The 17,998-nt window shown below is 47.0% G+C and overlaps 1 protein-coding gene across 1 annotated transcript in view; it reads right to left on the bottom strand.

Moving 5' to 3' along the window:
- ACO2 (aconitase 2) overlaps positions 1-17,998 on the bottom strand; it is a 52,336-nt gene that overhangs the window by 20,507 nt on the left and 13,831 nt on the right. The window contains exon 2 of the mRNA XM_032416808.1: positions 2,505-2,641. Within this exon, the coding sequence (XP_032272699.1) occupies positions 2,505-2,641 (137 nt within the window). The remainder of the gene's footprint in view (positions 1-2,504; positions 2,642-17,998) is intronic.

Below are 17,998 nucleotides of genomic sequence, written 5' to 3'. Positions count from 1 at the left end.
CTCGGGTTCCGGCGCCCCACTCCCACGCTGATCTAATCCCGAGAGCAGGAGCGGCCTAAGGAGCTGGCTCGGTGGACAGCAGCGGAGCACTGGCAACTCTGAAGAGCTCTACAGTTCTGCTGTCATGAGAACCTCGAATAAAAATAGCACTGGCCTGAGGGACAGCCTGCCCCCGTTAATGGCAGCAAGGCTGGTGTACGGGCAGTGACTCACTGCACAGAGCACAGCCCCTCTTTCCCAGCCCCAGGGGAGACGAAAAATAGCACATGGGCTTTAAAAGCAAAGACCTTGACAGCAAATGCCTCAAGTTGTACAAAAAAGCCTGACATGACAAAAGCCTAAGGATGAGTTCAGCGCCACATTTCCTTAAGGATTAACTAGGGATGGCAAAAATGGGTCCTCTGTGTCCGTCTGTCCCTCTGCTTTACTGGATGATAGAGACCTAGTTTCCCAAGAACAGAATTGGGCCCCTTCTGTCATGAACACAAGGCGGAGGAAGAGTCCCTCTGCAAGTCCCCTGGCCTTCTACAACATTCTTGCATTTTCATCCACTAATCTGTTTTGAAGAGCCTCACTTCTAACCAGTTCCCAGGGTGACGCTGTGCTGCTGACTCACAGACCACATTTTGAGGAGTAAGGCCTACACCAACTGAATCGGAATTGGGGCCCAGGTGATGGTAGTTCTAAAAGTTTCCGAGTTGGGGCGCCTGGCTGGCTCCATTGGTGGAGCATGTGACTCTTGATCTCGGGGCTGTGAGTTCGAGCCCCATGTTGGGTGGAGAAATTACTTAAAAATAAAATCTTTTGGGGCACTTGGGTGGCTCAGTCAGTTAAGCGTCTGACTCCTGGTTTCGGCTCAGGTCATGATCTCAGAGTCTTGAGATCCAGCCACACATCAGGTTCCCAGCTCAGGACAGAATCTGCTTGAGATTCCTCCCCCTCCCTCCATCCCCCTCTGCTCCTCCCCTTGCTCATGCATGCGCTCTCTCGCTCGCTCTCTCTAAAAATAAAATAAATAAAATCTTTTTAAAAAAATAAAATCTTTTAAAAATAGGTAAGAGTTTCCAAGGTGGGCACCTGGGTGGTTCAGTCCGTTAAGCGTCTGCCTTTGGCTCAGGTCATGATCTCGGGGTTCTGCGAGCCCCACATCGGGCTTCTTGCTCAGCGGGGAACCTGCTTCCCCCTCTCCCTCTGCCTCTCCCCCACCTCATGCTCTCTCTCAAATAAATAAATAAAACCTTAAAAAGAAAACGCTTCTAAGGTGATTCCAACATGCAGCCTAGATGAAACCCACACAAAAATGCCAGAAAAAACAGTGGGAGGCAATGGAGCCAGACAGAACCGGCTTGCGTTTGGGTCCAACCACTCAACAGACGTATGACCTCAGACTGGGTATTTCCCCAATCTGACACTCGATTTCCTTATCTGCAAAATGGGGAGGCAGATATAGTAACAACCTCTAGGGGTTGTTGAGAAGAAAAGAAAATGTATGTGAAGTGCCTAGAACAAACTGGACACTCAGGCAGCTACTATTATTACAGCCATCCTTGGTAAACATTCATCAGTTCTTACTATAATCAGGTGATGCCAGGCTGGAGGCTGCTAGAGATACACACTATGATAGTCCCTCCCTCTCAAAACCGAAGCGAGGATACCAGTAAAGAGGAAGCCAAGTGGCAGCTGAGAGGGAATGTGGGATGGGGGCTGGAGCACTACATGAGGGCGGGGAAACAAGGTCCCACTACTTGCTCACTGTATGACCTTGGGCAAGTTGCTTCTCCACTGAGCCTGTTCCCTGGCTATAAATGGGTATATTCATATGTATTCTCTCCTACTCCCAGGGTCACGGTCACCAAGTGGGCAAGTGCCCAGTCCTGTCTATAGTCATTCGCACTCTGGGGGCAGTGCTGGTTGCTATGTACTACCAGCGCCCCCCCCCTTTCATCCTCCTGTGGCATCACATACAACCTTCCGGTGCCAGCATCTAGCCCAGGACCTGGGACACAGGACAGCAATGCAAAAATGGCCACCATCTTACCAAATGAGGAAAAGAGAGGCCCAGAGAAAAAGATATGCTCAAGATCCCACCTGAGCTTTCTTCTGGGTCTCAAGCCTGAGCTCTCCTCTAGGCCTACACACTGAAGAGGAAATACAATTCTAGCCTTTGGGTCTGGTGGATCCTAGGGGGCTGGTTCAGGGTCAGGAGTCTGTCCTGAAAAGGGCTGTTGGGAGGTTCAGGCCACAGCACCAAAGAGCGTCTGCGACCTTCCCGATGGCCCAAATCACCAGGCTTCTTGATAGATTTTTCCTTGGCAGAGAAGGCCAAGGCCCATCACCAATCTGCAGTGCCTTTCCTCAGCAGGGAACTTCGTACCCCAAAGGCCTTGATCCTCCTGCCTTCACTAGCCATCCTTTACCAAGCACCTCCTGTGCTGCCTGAAAGGGGCAGGAAGCAGAAGCAACACCCTGGGGAAGTCTCTACAGCTTCCCCCCCACAGCCTTACCGTTTGCGAACAATGTCAATGTTCTTCTCTAGCAGGTCATAGCGGATGTACTCGTGGGGCTCAAAGTGGCTCATGGCCACCTTGGCCCGTTGGCACAGGACTGAGGCCACATGGTACTGCCGCACACCCAGGGCTTTCTGCAAGAAGAAAGACAATAGCGACTGTCAATGGAGTATTTAGGGTGGTCCTCCCTGGAGGACAGCTCAGTGTGGTGAAAAACCGAGGAAGTATCGAGAGCTCCCCAGTGGTTGCAGCCTCAGTGTTCTCCTCTGAGGCAGGGGTTGATCCAGCAGCCACAGGAACACAGCCCATGGCAGGAGAAAGAGCAAGGGATTCGTAGTCAGAATTGCTGGGATCAAAGTCAAGTTCTATCAACTTAAGAAAATCTCCCATCATCTGAGCCCCGGAGGAGATGGGCATGGGGCTACTGCTGGCCACAGTGACCACAGCGGGTTACCAGGATGGTTAAATACGAACATATGTGAAAGTCTTCATGAGGTTGTAAAGCACTGCCCAAATCAGAGCTATCAATCCACCTGCACAACACGTTCCTCGAGGGTTGAGATCAAGCCTTATTTGTCTTACATTTCTGTATCTGGAGTCCTGGGACAGAGTAGACTTGATAAATAATTACTGAACGGATGAAAAAATGAGGAAAACACTGTGCATGAGCTTTGATGTTTCCTCATCCCTTCAAAGGCGGCCCCCTTAAATGTGCAGCACACACTTATTCTAATGACTAGAATGTGGCGTGAGGCTATGTGACCACCAAAACTAGTCATAAAATATAAAGGATAAAGGTATCATAAAGGATAGCTTCTTGGGGCACCTGGGTGGCTCAGTCGGTTAAGCGTCTGCCTTCAGCTCAGGTCATGATCCCAGGGTCCTGGGATCGAGCCCTGCATCGGGCTCCCTGCTCAGTGAGGAGCCTGCTTCTCCCTCTGCCTGCCGCTCCCCCTGCTTGTGCTCTCTTGCTCTCTCCCTGTCAAATAAATAAATAAAATCTTTAAAAAAAAAACATAAAGGACAGCTTCTGCCCAGCCCTCTCTGACTGCTCTGGGAGAAGACAGTCACTGTGTTGTTAAGACATTTACGCAGTGCTAGGAGAGGTCCACTCAGACAGGATCTGAGGCTTCTTGCCAATAACCAGCACCACCGTGCATGTGAGTGCTCTAGCCCAAGACCAAGTCTTCAGGTAACTGCAACCCTGATCAACACCTGGACTGCAATTTCTTGAGTGATCCCAAGCTAGAACCACCCAGCCAAGCTGCTCCCAAATTCCTGGTCCACAGAAACTGTGAGTGAGAAATCTTTATCGTTTTAAGTCTTTAAATGAGGGGGCAATTTGTTTTGCAGTAAAAGGTAAGTGATTGTTATGATGGGGCCTGTATTAGTTCATTTTAAACCATGACAACCTTCACAGGGTACACTGATCAGGGAAGAATAAAGGAACCCCAAAAATGAGAGGGAAAGGGATGGCTGCTTCCCTTCCAGGCGATGCTCCCTGTCTAGAGGGTCATTCCAATGGGTAAGGGAAGAGGCAAAGCTCAAGCCCCCTTCTTTACGTCCCCGGAACATTTAAATCCAAACTCTGCCAACCCCGGCATCTGAACCAGGACACTGAATCATCAGCCCACCCCATTAGGAAACGGTGCCCCAACCACCCCCCCCAACCACCACCCACTTGACCGCCCCAGCAGGAGGGTCCTCCCCAGTGCAGACTGCAGACCCCTTGCCCCCCTCTGCCTCAGGGGCAGGTGTGAAGAGTCCACGAATGGTGCATCTAAAGACTTTCAACGGCCTGGGCACAGGCAGAAGACGGTCAACAGCAGATGCAGCTCTGCCCGCGCCCCTGCAGCCGGGGGCCCGCGCACAGCAGGGGAATGGAGAAAGGAGGGCTGAAGCCTGGTGGCCAGTGACTATCGAGTCATCTCGGTCAATTTACCCTAAGCGCTTGTTTCCTCACAGAGCTACTGTGGGGATTAGCAGTTACATAAAGTACTGGCACAGTTTCTATTATTACCCCGGTAAGAGAAACCACACAGGCTGTTCTGCAGCTTGCTCTTCTCATTTATCAACACACCTTAGACGCCTTTCCAATGTCCATATACAGATCTTTCTTTCTATAATTTAACTGTCCTAAGCTTAGGGACCCTTAGAAATAAAAATAAAGGGGCACCTGAGTAGCTCAGTCGGTTAAGCATCCGACTCGATTTCAGCTCAGGTCATGATCACAGGGTCATGGGATCGACCAGCCCTACGAGCCCTGTGAGCCCCGCGTCAGTCTGCTTGTCCCTCTCCTTCTGCCCCTACCCCTACCCCACCCCCTGCTGGCACTCTCTAAAATAAATAAATAAAATCTTAAAAAAAAAAAGATTCTCTCTCCCTCTGCCCCTCCTGCTCACTCTCTAAATAAATAAATAAATAAATAAATAAATAAATAAATAAATAACAATACCTAGTGTCTGGTCCAGGAGGCTAAACGATTAACTGTAATCATAATTACAGTGTAGAGAAAAGGTAAAAGTCCCAAATTCCCTACAGCAAGAGCATGCAACTCTTGATCTCCGGGTTGTGAGTTCAAGCCCCACGTTGCGCAGGGAGCCTACTTAAAATAAAAAATAAACATAAATAAAAAGCTTTAACTAAAAAAAATTATAATAAATAATAGGGTTTGTTTTTTTTTTTTAAAGATTTGAGAGCGAGAGCGAGTGAGTGAGCACGTGCACAAGCAGGGGGAGCGGGAGAGAGAGAAGCAGACTCCCACTGAGCCAGGAGCCCAATGCGGGCTCGATCCCAGGACCCCAGGGTCATGACCTGAGCCGAAGGCAGATGCTTAATGACTGAGCCATCCAGGCACCCCAATAAATAATAGGTTTAATAAGCAATGCTAATTGGAGAAAAAAGGGACAAAATAAGATGTTCTCATCTAGACTACAACTTATGGATAAAATTATTTTTTAACACCCAGTGATGCCAGCACTCTGCTAAGTACTTTGCAAGCGTTGTATCATCTCATCCTCACAGCCATCCAGTGAATGTCTCCTATGATTAGCCCATTTTCCATGTGAGGAAACTGAGGCTTGCAACAAGTGACTAAGGCCAGAGTAGCAAACAGGACTAGAATCCAGCCTGACTGACCCACTTACCTGCCGTTGCCCCGGGCATGTTACGTAACTCCCTAAGCCTTCCCTCCAAAATGGATGAACTCCGTTGTTAGTAACAGATGAAATCACTGCGTGCTCAACCCTGGATCACCATGTGCTCTGCTTTCCAAACATCTGAGCACAACAGCCAGCAGTGGCCAGGAGGACTTCCAGCCACAACGGACGCGTTCTAGATCCGCACAACCAATACACTGGCCACTAGCCACACGCGGCTGCAGAGCACCCTGGAGTGTGGTGAGTGCAACTGAGGGGTTTTCAATATTATTCAATTTTAATGAACTTAAAATGAAGCTGCCACATGGGATGGCTCAGGTTTATGTACTAATAAGGAGGGAAAGCGTTTTTTCAGAAGCCCTAACAACTCGCATGTTCATTAGAACCCTTTTTCTGTAAAGGTGCCTTTATGCTTTTAAGTTCGGAGCACCACCCACACACACCTCCCCACGCCAGGAGCTCATCATCCCACACAACCACCCAACCCACTCCTGCATGATTTCAGAATCTTCTCCTGCACGCTCAGCCAAGCTCTGCTTCCTTGCAGTCTGCTTTCCAGCTGGGGTCCACCGTTGGGACCCATAGCTCTCTTCCTCAGGACAACAGCTCCCAGACCTCAGATGCATCACAACCTCCTGAGTCTGTTAAAAATACATAATCCTACACCCCACCCATGTCAATGATTCTGTCTCCAGGGTGGGATCCCTCACCTACCTGAAGTCAGCCATGCCCTGTCATCTTCTCTAAAATCTCATCTTGGCCAAGGGCGGCCCAGAGTTATTTTCAACCATCCCTTTACATGGCAGGTTTCCCAATTCCGCAACAGCACTACCATGCGCTGGGCTGAGGGCAAAGGGATCATCACCTCCTTTGTTTAAGGCTGTTATCAGCCTATGACAGCCCACCACACCGAGGACACACATGTCACTTCCAGATACCCTAACACCTGACTAGCCATTTTCCTCATTGACTGCTCTTGAGCCACGCTGTACTTGTAGGCTTGGTTTTCTGTGCAAAGCTCTACCTTAATCTTGATTTAATCTCATCATCGGTTTCTGTCTGCCTCCCACCCCTGGAGTCTGGAGGAGTCCTGGTCGTCACCCCACGTCCTACAGGCTGGCCCTCCCAGCGTGCATCAGCCACAAACACAGCACAGCTCCGGGGTGTTCATCCAAGCCCCAACACCAGTGTGACCCACTCCAGGCCGGGCTCCCCAGGGCAGACGTTTGGTCAGGTCAACAGTGGTCTACTTAGCAGCACTCCTGAGGTCCAGGTCTTCCATCCACTGCAACAGCCACCTAACTGTATTTTCTCTCAAGTAGGCTCCACGCCCAGAGTAGGGCTTGACCTCACCACCTGAGCTCGAGAGTCGCATGTTCTATGGACTGAGCCAGCCAGGCGCCCCAACAGCCACCTCAGTGCTTTGTCACTAAGGCCGGGTTTGTTTTGTCGTTAGGGACAGCCTGACTGACCGGTCGAGTTCCCCGCAGAAATCAATACTCACTCTCACTGATCTAACTACTAACCCTAACAAAAAGGGTTTGGGTTTGCTGGTGGTTTTGCCGTGAGACCTTACGCAATTCACTTCATCCCTCGAGGCCTTAGTTTTTCACACCCAGAACAGGTGAAATCTCAGTCTTGCTCCCCACTTCAGGGCTGTGAGCGGCTGACATGCATGAAATGTCCCGTGTAAACTCTGGAGTGCTCCACATCATAATATGCTTACCCCAGAGACGGACTTCAAAGGCAAAGACATCATGTATCACTCATTCACGAACCCCACATATCTCACATGTAAAATGAAAATTACATTACAGGTGATCTCCACACAACCTCCCCCCTCACCAAATAGGAATAAAACAGCTGTTACTTATTAAGCACCTGCTCTGTGCCAAGCACTTTCTGTGCCTAATTTTGAATTCCCATGGCAACAGGGCCAGGTCATTGTTCTTCCGGTCTCACAGACGTGGGAAATGCAGACCAGGGAGGTTAAGTCAGAAATCACATACTGGTAAGTGGTGAGCAGGGAATCCGGGATGCAAGTTCAGGTCCGTCTCCTTCTGAGACAGGTCAGTTCCCCTGGCTTCTGCTACTCTCTCACCTCTCACAGCCCACCCGTTCTCACTGACGGTGGCACGGTGTGATGGCTGGTCCAGATTGAAGATCTGTACTCAGAATGCCCAACCCTGCAACACCACTAAGCTGCTATGGCCCTGGACAAGTTATTTAGCCTCCCCAAGGCTTAGTTTCTCCAAAGAGAAAATGGAGATAAACTTCATAGTGTTATTATTCAATAAAATAACCTCCGTTGGGTTTTGGCACAGAGCCCGTTCATTACATGTTATTGTGGTGTCTTCCTGCACAGAGGAGACAGATGCAGAGCGCGGTGTGAAGCTGTGTTCCTTCTCTGGATGCTGGCAGAGCAGCAGGTCTCTTCTTTTGCTTACTGCAAACACAGCTTTTAAAGGCTCTTTTGGTTGATCAACATTTTTCAGAAGATTTAGCTTGTCTGGGCCTTTGGCATTCTTGACCCTCTTCTAATGTATTCCAGTGGCTATATAATTTTTCCTTGGTTACTTGCCCTCCAGTTGTCTTAAGCTAATGTCTTTAGGTGCATCTCTTCCTTCTCTCCTGCAGATGACTTGCAATTTGTCAGAATTTGCCTAGGAAAGCCCCTCATCCCTCTGTAATCCTTCCTGCTTATGGGATCCTGGTGGTGGGATCTCATCTATTTGGTTTCTCAGTCATTCAGAATTTGCATATCTCAAAGGCACCAAACATGTTGAACTTTGTTAGCCAGTAAAAATTCTAAATTGATCTGCCACAGGGCGCCTGGGCGTCTCAGTTGGTTAAATTGATCTGCCACAGGGCCTTTGTACATGCTGTTTGTGCTGCTTAGAATGTTCTCTGCCTACCCTCATTCCCAATCTGCTCTTTGTCTAGGTCACTCCCATTGATCCTTCAAGTTCCAAATTAACAGGGAATTCTTCCTGAACTCCCAGCCCAACCAAAGCCCATTCTCTATGCCTACTTACTACTTCTTGACATTCATTTGTGAGATGGTTTCTGTCTCCACTAGTCTGTAAGTTCCACCAGGGAGGGACGTGTCTGTTTATTCATAATAAATTTCCCATGCCTGAACACTAGGTCTGATACACAGGAGGTGCTACATAAATATCAATTAAACTAATGACTCTTGCTTCTGCTTGACCAACTAGCTCTTCCATATTGAACAGGGTTAAATACAGAGCAGGTTTGGTTAATCTTGTGAGCGCACTTAACAAATCAATAATTTACCAGTCTCAGGCGCTCTTGGTTAGAGTATAAACAGGTTCAACATTTTTTTTTCTTAAGTAGGCTCTACGCCCAGCATGGAGCCCAACACAGGGCTTAAACTCAGGACCCTGAGATCAAGACCTGAGCCAAGATCAAGAGTCAGGTGCTTAACTGCTTAACCAAGCAAGCCACCCAAGTGCCCAAGTTCAACATTTTTGAAAGACAATTAGGTAATACCTATTGAAATGCAAAACGTTTGTGCTTTTTAACCAGCTTTCCCCAATTCCAGAAAGCTAGCGCCCAAAAATGCTCACATAAAATGCTCACAGTCTGTAGAGCACGTGACACTTGAACCTGGGATCGTGAGTTCAAGACCCAAATTGGGGGTAGAATTTACTTTAAAAAAATAAGAAGGAAAAAAAAAGAACTCGTTGTCAAAAAATGTTTAACCTGAATCTAAGCAAGCTTTGGAACCTTAGCTCCAGCTTAAGGGAAAATCATGGAATAAAAGAACAATCGAATCCAGGATGTGGATATTCTACAAGAAAATGGACCTGGTCTCTTTGAAAAGTCAACATCAGGGAAAAACAAGGCGTATGGGGGGTGGGGATGGAGAGTGTTCTACAGTAAGAAAGACTAAAAAAGTAAAACCAATGCAATGTGTAAATTTTTTGTGTACATCCTGAGATTTGGAAAAAGACCACTACCAAAGACATTTTTGGGAGAACAGATAATGACATTGTAATTATATAGCTTACTGACTTATTAAGAAATGAATGTTGTAAGTTTTTAAGAATGAGGTGTCACAATGCCTTCAATTTCTTTTGAAATGGTCCAGAAAAAAATGAATAGTAACTACAAAAAGAAATAATACATAGTAAAGCAAGTAAGACAAAAATAAGTAATACATAGCAAAGCAAGTAAAACAAAATGTTTAGATGGTAGGTATGTATATGGATGTTCTTGCTACTATTTTCGACTTTTCCTTTTTGTTTTTTTTTAAGATTTATTTGAGATAGAGTGAGAGCAAGCGAGAAAGCACACGAGCAGGGCGGAGAGGCAGAGGGAGAGGGAGAAGCAGACTCTCCACTGAACAGTAAGCCTGACACAGGGCTCGATCCCAGGACCCTGGGATCATAACCTGAGCCAAACGCAGATTCTTAACTGACTGAGCCACTCAGGTGCCCCTGACTTTTCCTTATGTGTAAAAATTTGTAACAAAAAAATATTTTGAGAAAGACACCAATTATGGTTTAAATTTCTTTCTTGTTTTTTTTTTTTTTAAGTAATCTCTAGGGACACCTGGGTGGCTCAGTCGGTTAAGTGTCTGCCTTTAGCTCAGGTCATGATCCTGGGGTCCTGGAATCGAGTCCCGCATGGGGCTCCTTGCTTGGCAGGGAGCCTGCCTCTCCCTCTGCCTGCCACTCCCCCTGCTTGTGCACATACTCCTTCTGACAAATAAAATCTTAAAAAAAAAAGTAATCTTTACCCCCCAATGTGGGGCTCAAACTCATGACCCCAAGATCAAGAGTCTCATAATCTACCTACTGAGCCAGGCACCCCTAATACTTATAATTAGAAAAAAATATAACCAACATGAATTTTTAATTAAAAATTAAATGCTCAAAACCAAAGATAAATATTCCTATAGACTGCTTGCTGTGGAGTAAAAGCAAATTGATCTAAAGCAGCTTGTCAATATGAAACCCACAGGAACATCCATACCCTCTGACCCAGCAATTCCATATCTGAAAATCTATCCTTGGGGCGCCTGGGTGGCTCAGTCGGTTAAGCAACTGCCTTCGGCTCAGGTCATGATCTCAGGGTCCTGGGATCGAGCCCCGCATCGGGCTCCCTGCTCAGCGGGAGGCCTGCTTCTCCCTCTCCCACTCCCCCTGCTTGTGTTCCCTCTCTCTACAGCTGTGTCTCTCTCTGTCAAATAAATAAAATCTTTAAAAAAAAAAAAAGAAAATGATATTGTATGTACTGAACAGTTCACTGCATTACTACTTATAGCCCCTAAAACTAAAAGTAACTTAACATGTATAATTTCCACTCAGTAGGAATGATAGTTTTAAGTACTATGTAGCAATGCAGGAAATTGTCTATGATACAATATATGAAAAAGCAGGTGATATGTTACATACACACTGACTACAATGCTATAAAACCCATATTCACAAGGGGAAAAAGACCAAAAGGAAATGCACTAACATCATAAAAAAATGTTTGGGTTAAGATGGAGAATTATTTTCTCCTATAATTCCCCAAATCTGTATTAAGGTGATGTGTGGATGAAAAGCGATGGATAGCGAGCTGTTTTCAGCTGGCGCAGAGAGCTGAAGTCCCCTAGTGTCACTGTATTTTTGTCCTTGAACTCCAATTTTGCAATCCAACATTCCAGTGAGGGCACCACCCTCAGATGGCCAAAGAGCCGGGGTGAGCCTGCCCCATGGGCCACTTCCCCATGTGCGGACTGAACAGTGAAAGCCCCATGGGACGAAAGGGAACATTCCAGGCATGGGAGTCCTGAGATCTGGCCTCCTAGCTCAGTCACTAGGTACCCTTATAGTAATCTTGCCTTTCTGTGCCTCCCTTTCCACGTCTATGCAATGGGAGAAGTGGATCATTCCAGCTGCATCAAAGCCACCTGAGAGGTTTCAGCTTCTAGGCCCTACCACTCCCGGACCTCTCCATCAGAATCACCTGGGGTAGAGCCTAAGCGTTGGGAAAGACTACCAGGTCACTCTGATACTGCCATGTCTGGGAACCACTGGACTAGATGTTCTCCAAAGTTTTTTCCAGCTCAGAGATTCTATAAATACTCCTCCCCAGCAAGCAGGCTCTCAGATAAATCCGTGTATTCCCCAAAGGCCCAGAGGAAAATGTAGGAATGTCAGAATAGATTTATCTGTACCGGGGAAGAAAATCCCCAGAGCGAAGGCTTTTCTGAATTAGCCACAGCCACAGTTTACACACGGGTGAGGACGCAATGCTGTGTGTGTAGGCGTGCATAAAATGCAGCCCAGTGTGGAGGCACAGAAAGCATAAGAGACTCAGAACACTACCTGTTTATTACCGGCCCCATGACTGGCCAATGCTTACTCTATTTTAAAATATTAATAAAATAAGAGAGAATAACCCCTGTCCAGACTACCTCACTTAACAAACAATAAACACCTTCCTAGGTGCCAAATACTGTTAGCACATGGTTCCCAAACCTTTCCAAGTTAAGGCCCATGAACAAAATAACTCATTTTGGACATCACAGCTAGGCAGACAGACCAGGCTGCTGCTGGGAGGCAACTGGCTGGGGCGGGGGTCAGGATCTCTGCACACCTGTGTCCCATTTGCTACAGCACACCTGAGGAAAGCTTAGCTGTACCCACTAAACTCCAGAACACCACCATGCTGTCCCTACAGGCAGGATCACAATCTGGTGGGATAAGACAGACACGGAAACAAAAAGTGTGGAAGTGTTAAAGTTGCTATTGTAGACATTAGGTCCAAAGTTCAGCGAAGGCACGGAAATATGAGTGGTCAAGTGAAAAAGAGGCCAAGACCTTCTCTAAGATCACGTTCGAGTTCAAGTTCAAAAAATTGGCTACAAATGCAAAAGCCAAACAGAGAGAACGACTCGCTTAAAATCACGTGGCATTTGTGGAGTCATCATGGAAGGAAGAAGTCATTCAAAGCCCACTGTATCCTCGTGTAGCCACCTCAGAGGGACAGTCCTATCAACTTCGAAATACTGGACACAGGATGTTCCGAGCTAACAGGAGCTTTAGAGAGGGGGCTTTCACATGTTGACTGAGAACACACACACACAAAATATACATTTTATGTTGTGATCCAGGCCAAATTTACTGCCAGGGTGGTGTAACTAAAACAAGTTTCACTAAACAACACTCGCCAAGTGCAATGCACACTGATACTTTTTTTTTTTTAAAGTAGGCTCCAGGCTCAATGTGGGGTTTGAACTCATGACCCTGTGATCAAGAGTCACATGCTCTACTGACTGAGCCAGCCAGGGGCCCCTAATACTTTTTATTCTATTATTGTTTATACTGTGGTAAATACACATAAAATTTACCACTGTAACTATCAAATGGCCAGTTGGGCACATGCGCAGTGGAATCACTACTATCTAGTCCCAGAATTTCTCATCACCCCAAAGCAAAGCCCATACCCACCAGCAGTTGTTCCTTATTCCCTTCACTCTCCTTGCCCCAGCATCTGGCAACCACTAATCTGCTGTTTCTACAGATCTGTTCTAGCTAGTTCATATAAATTATACAATACGTGGCTCTTGTCTGGCTTTTTTCCTTTAGCATTCTAGATTTTTTTTTTTTTTAGATATTATTTATTTGACAGAGGGATAGACAGAGCCAGAGAGCACAAGCGGAGGGAATGGCAGAGGGAGAGGGAGAAGGAGGCTCTGCAATGAGCAGGGAGCCCGACGCGGGGCTCGATCCCAGGACCCTGGGACCATGACCTGAGCCGAAGGCAGACGCTCAACCCTCTGAGCCACCCAGGTGCCCCTAGATTATCTTTTCTTGAAGGCAAGTTGCACCCCATTAATTCATGATCAGATGATGGGTCAGGAAAGGCAATTTGAACAACACCTTACAGAACTTACAATTTAAAAAACGAGTTACAAATGTCAGAGCCAAACAGCCGTAAGACATGACTGGCTCACAATCGCCCTGGGCCTTTGCTGGGCATTATCAGGCTCTCTGCAGCGTTCGCTTCAGTCTGTGGCACCAGAGGAACCCAAGTCTCAGCCACCCACTTGGTGCCTCTCGGCAACACAGCTATCCACCAAGAAAATTGGAAAAATAAAAACAACACAGCAAGTTTTTTTAAAACGTCAAATTTAATGGGGCGCCTGGGTGGCTCAGTCGGTTAGGCGTCTGCCTTCGGCTCAGGTCATGATCCCAGGGTCCTGGGATGGAGTCCTGCGTCGGGCTCCCTGCTCAGTGGGTAGTCTGCTTCTCCCTCTCCCACTCCCCCCGCTTGTGTTCCCTCTCTCGTGGTCTCTCTCTCTGTCAAATAAATAAATAAAATCTTAAAAAAAAAAAAATCTCAGTAGCAGCCAGAAATATGAGAAGGGGTGAGCACAGCTGACTGGGGAAAAACATCTGTCTTCACTGCTGTTCTCTGTCCCTTTTCCCTCCTACCATGAAACCTTATTCACTCACTTATTCATCTGTCTATCCATCAAATAGTTATTGAGTGGCTATAGGTGCCAGGCACTGTTCTAGGCACTGGGGATACAGCAATGAACAAAATGATCCTCTTGGGACTGACATTTCCGGGCCTTAGAGGAAGTCAGACAGAGAGACAAAGACACAGAAAAGAGTAAAACCTCAGTCAGATGTTGGTAAGTGTCACGAGAGATAATGAAGCAGGAGCAATGGGAAAAAGAGCCAGGGCAGCGGGGGGAGGTGCCATTTAAAACAGGACAGCTGGGAAAGGCTTCTTTAAGGTTTCTGCGAGAAGATGACATTGAACAATGACCTGACAAAAGGTCCAAGCCAACCTACAGAATGAAAGAAAACCATCCCCTACAGAAAATCTAAGGGGCCTCTAAAGTGAGGTGTAACTGTTGTGTTCAAACAGCAAAGAGAGGTATTTGTACACCCACATTGGTGTGTGTGAACAGCATTGTTCAGAAGAGCCAGAAAGTGGAAGCAACCCAAGTGTCTACTGACAGACGAATGGATAAACAGTGATGCATACATACGATGGAATATTCCTTGAAAAGGAATTTTAGGGTGCCTGGCTGGCTCAGTCGGTGGAATAAATAAAAGATTTTACTTTTAAGTAATCTCTCCACTCAACGTGGGGCTTGAACTCACAACCCTGAGATCTAGGGGCGCCTGGGTGGCTCAGTCGTTAAGCGTCTGCCTTCGGCTCAGGTCATGATCTCAGGGTCCTGGGATCGAGCCCCACATCGGGCTCCCTGCTCGGCGGGAAGCCTGCTTCTCCTTCTCCCACTCCCCCTGCTTGTGTTCCCTCTCTCGCTGTGTCTCTCTCTGTCAAATAAATAAATAAAATCTTTAAAAAAATAAAAAAATTAAAAAAAAAAAGAACATCACTGGGTTTGGGGCCTGGGTAACTGGAAGAATGGAGTTGCTACACAGTGAAATGGGGGAAGGCAATAGAAGAGCAGGCTTGAGGGCGCCTGGGTGGCTCAATCGTTAAGCGTCTGCCTTCGGCTCAGGTCATGATCCCAGGGTCCTGGGATCGAGCCCCGCATCGGGCTCCCTGCTTGGCGGGAAGCCTGCTTCTCCCTCTCCCACTCCCCCTGCTTGTGTTCCTGCTCTCGCTGTGTCTCTGTCAAATAAATAAATAAAATCTTTTAAAAAAAAAAAGAAGAAGAGCAGGCTTGAGGGTGAGATCAGGAGTTTGCTTATGGAGAGGACCCTTGGGTGGAGATGTGAACGAGGCAGTGGGATTCTTATCCTAGGCCCCACCCCTCTAGAACCCTGCTAATTAGTTCATCTAGAATCATAGATTATCAGAAGCACAGGTAAGCCCAGATCACCAAGTATTTTACTTCATTTGACAGATGAAGAAATGAAAGCTGGAGGGCACATACCTAGCTAACAGAAGTTAGGAGAACTAAAGCAACTCAATTCTCAAGTCAGTGCTTTTTCCCCCACACTACTTCCCTAATTTAAACTAAGGTGATACTGGTTCATTCAACAAATATTTATCAAGCCCCAGAATTTGTGCTGAATTAATGAGATAAGATAGGCACATCCCTGCCTATGCTGAGTTTACAGTTTGTGGAGAAGACAGATACAAAGTAATCACTCAAGGGACCATATAGGCAGCTAAGTCAGAGAAGGGCTACAAAAAAAGTTAATAGTTGTAACAGTAGAAAGTGGGACAACCTAAGCTAGACTGGAAGAAGGGTTTCTCCAAGAGGGTGATATTTAATCTGAGAACTGAAACATTATACGAGTTAGCCAGGCTAACTCCAGGGAAGGGAGTCCAAGGAAACCTGCAGGCACGAGCAGCATGTGCAAAGGCTCCATGGCAGGAAATCACCTATAACTGAATGAAGACAGAGAAAGCCAGCTTGGCTGGAGCAAAGTGAGCAAAGTGCAGCAGAAATGTCAGAAAATAAGGCTAAGAGGTAAAAGGGAGCCAGGTATCATAAGGGACCTTGTAGGGGTAGGAGAAAAGTACCCCAGCAACCTTGAACCACATGTGGCTCATCTGAGTCTTGCCAGAACACCTTGTGATCCCCCTGGAACACTAGATGGGAGGCCTCTAAAGGAGCTGCCGTGAGGCCATCTCCCACTTGCCTCCTTATCTCCCCTGGGAGACTATTATGAGACAGTTTCTCCTGTCTCTCAGAATCTGATGAGGTATGAAGCTTTCTGCCCCGGGCCCTTCAGACGAGAGCTGCAGAATGTAAACCCACTTGAGCTACGACAGGGTACCCACAACATGTGTGCAGTCATCGGCTCCCTTAGCTTTGGTGCAGTCCACTTGGTGTGTGGGACTGGGACCCAGGGAGCTGGCACCTTTGGTTTGTTCTTGTTGTCTCTGTCAGTAAAGAACTGTCTGTAATATGAAAGCGCCTCACTGTACCTTTACCAATCCAATCATTCAGGTCTTGACCTTGTCTTGTAAGTGTGTGTGAACTTTACAGTAGGACATGTTAATGTTTAACTTGATCCTAAAAGCAGTGGGAAGCCATAGAAGGTTTAAGCAGGATCATGACTGGATGAGATTTACACACACACACAAAAAAAACAAACACTGTGGCTGCCATGTAGATAATGCATTCAAGAGGGGCAAAAGGAGAATAGGTTGATGGTGGCTTATCACGTACGCTCTTTACTCTAGGAAAGGGGTCTGTGCATTGTAACACCTGAACACCTATTATATGCCAAGCAACAGGACACAGACATCAAGGAAGACAGTCCCTAAGCTAATATACCTCAGTCTGACCAAGATCAGCTCGTAAACGTAACCGGTTGTCACTTGTGCAAAAAGGAAGCAACAGCCAGAGGCAGGAGGGCTGCAGAGGGAACAACAACCTCGGCTTGAGAAGCCAGGGCAGGGTTTCACCGAGCAGGGCCGTGGAGGATGAACAGGACTTTGCACAGCACTCGAAGAAGACACACAGTATGTGAAGATACAGAACCATCAAGTCAAGAGTGCAAAAGCTACTAGGCACTCAGAATGGTAGGATGTAACAGACAAAGCAGAAAATAGTGGATGGTCAGGCTGGGTGTGGCTGACTATCCTAAAACTTGAATTATAACCTGTGGTTTACAAGCAGCACAGTGAAAAGAACTTAGATCCAGCTCCAAAGCCCAGCTCTACCATTTACTGGCTGCATGACCTCAAGCGGGCTTCACCTTTGAACGCAGTTTCCTCATTTGGAAAAAGGGAATAATAGCTGCGTATTATGTGACCTAAGAAAGGACATGAATGGAGGTGCCTGGGTGGCTTAGTCCTTAAGCGTCTGTCTTTGGCTCAGGTCATGATCCCAGGGTCCTGGGATCGAGCCCCGTATCGGGCTCCCTGCTCGGCGGGAAGCCTGCTTCTCCCTCTCCCACTCCCCCTGCTTGTGTTCCCTCTCTCGCTGTGCCTCTGTCAAATAAATAAAGAAAATTAAAAAAAAAAAAAAAAAGGACATGAATGGGCTCCTCTCAAACAGCAATTATTATGTGAAATGCTACAAACAGATTTAAAAAAAAATAGCAGTTACTAGGGTTTTTCCAGCCATTTTAAAAAGTAGGACACATTTCATACAGAAAATTTAAAAAACACATAAAACACAATTTTACAGACTCCCTGAAGCTCATCCAGGGATATCCACCACTACCACCACTGCTCCCACCAGACTCCCTGGCCTGACACCAGGTACCCAGTGGTATTAAATACACAGTGATTCCAAGAGAGGCAGCAAACACCTGTTCCATGCCAAATCCACCCCTCCTCACAGTCCCCGGCACCACAGTACCCACTATACCCACACTGAACAGGTGTCATGGCTGAGGTTTCTAAGCAAAGACCATTAGTAGTAAT

The sequence above is a fragment of the Phoca vitulina genome, unplaced genomic scaffold (assembly GCF_004348235.1).
Source record: "Phoca vitulina isolate PV1807 unplaced genomic scaffold, GSC_HSeal_1.0 scaffold19, whole genome shotgun sequence".
NCBI lineage: Eukaryota > Metazoa > Chordata > Mammalia > Carnivora > Phocidae > Phoca > Phoca vitulina.
The sequence above is the reverse complement of the archived record's forward strand: the minus strand, read 5'-3'. Positions and strand labels throughout refer to the sequence as shown.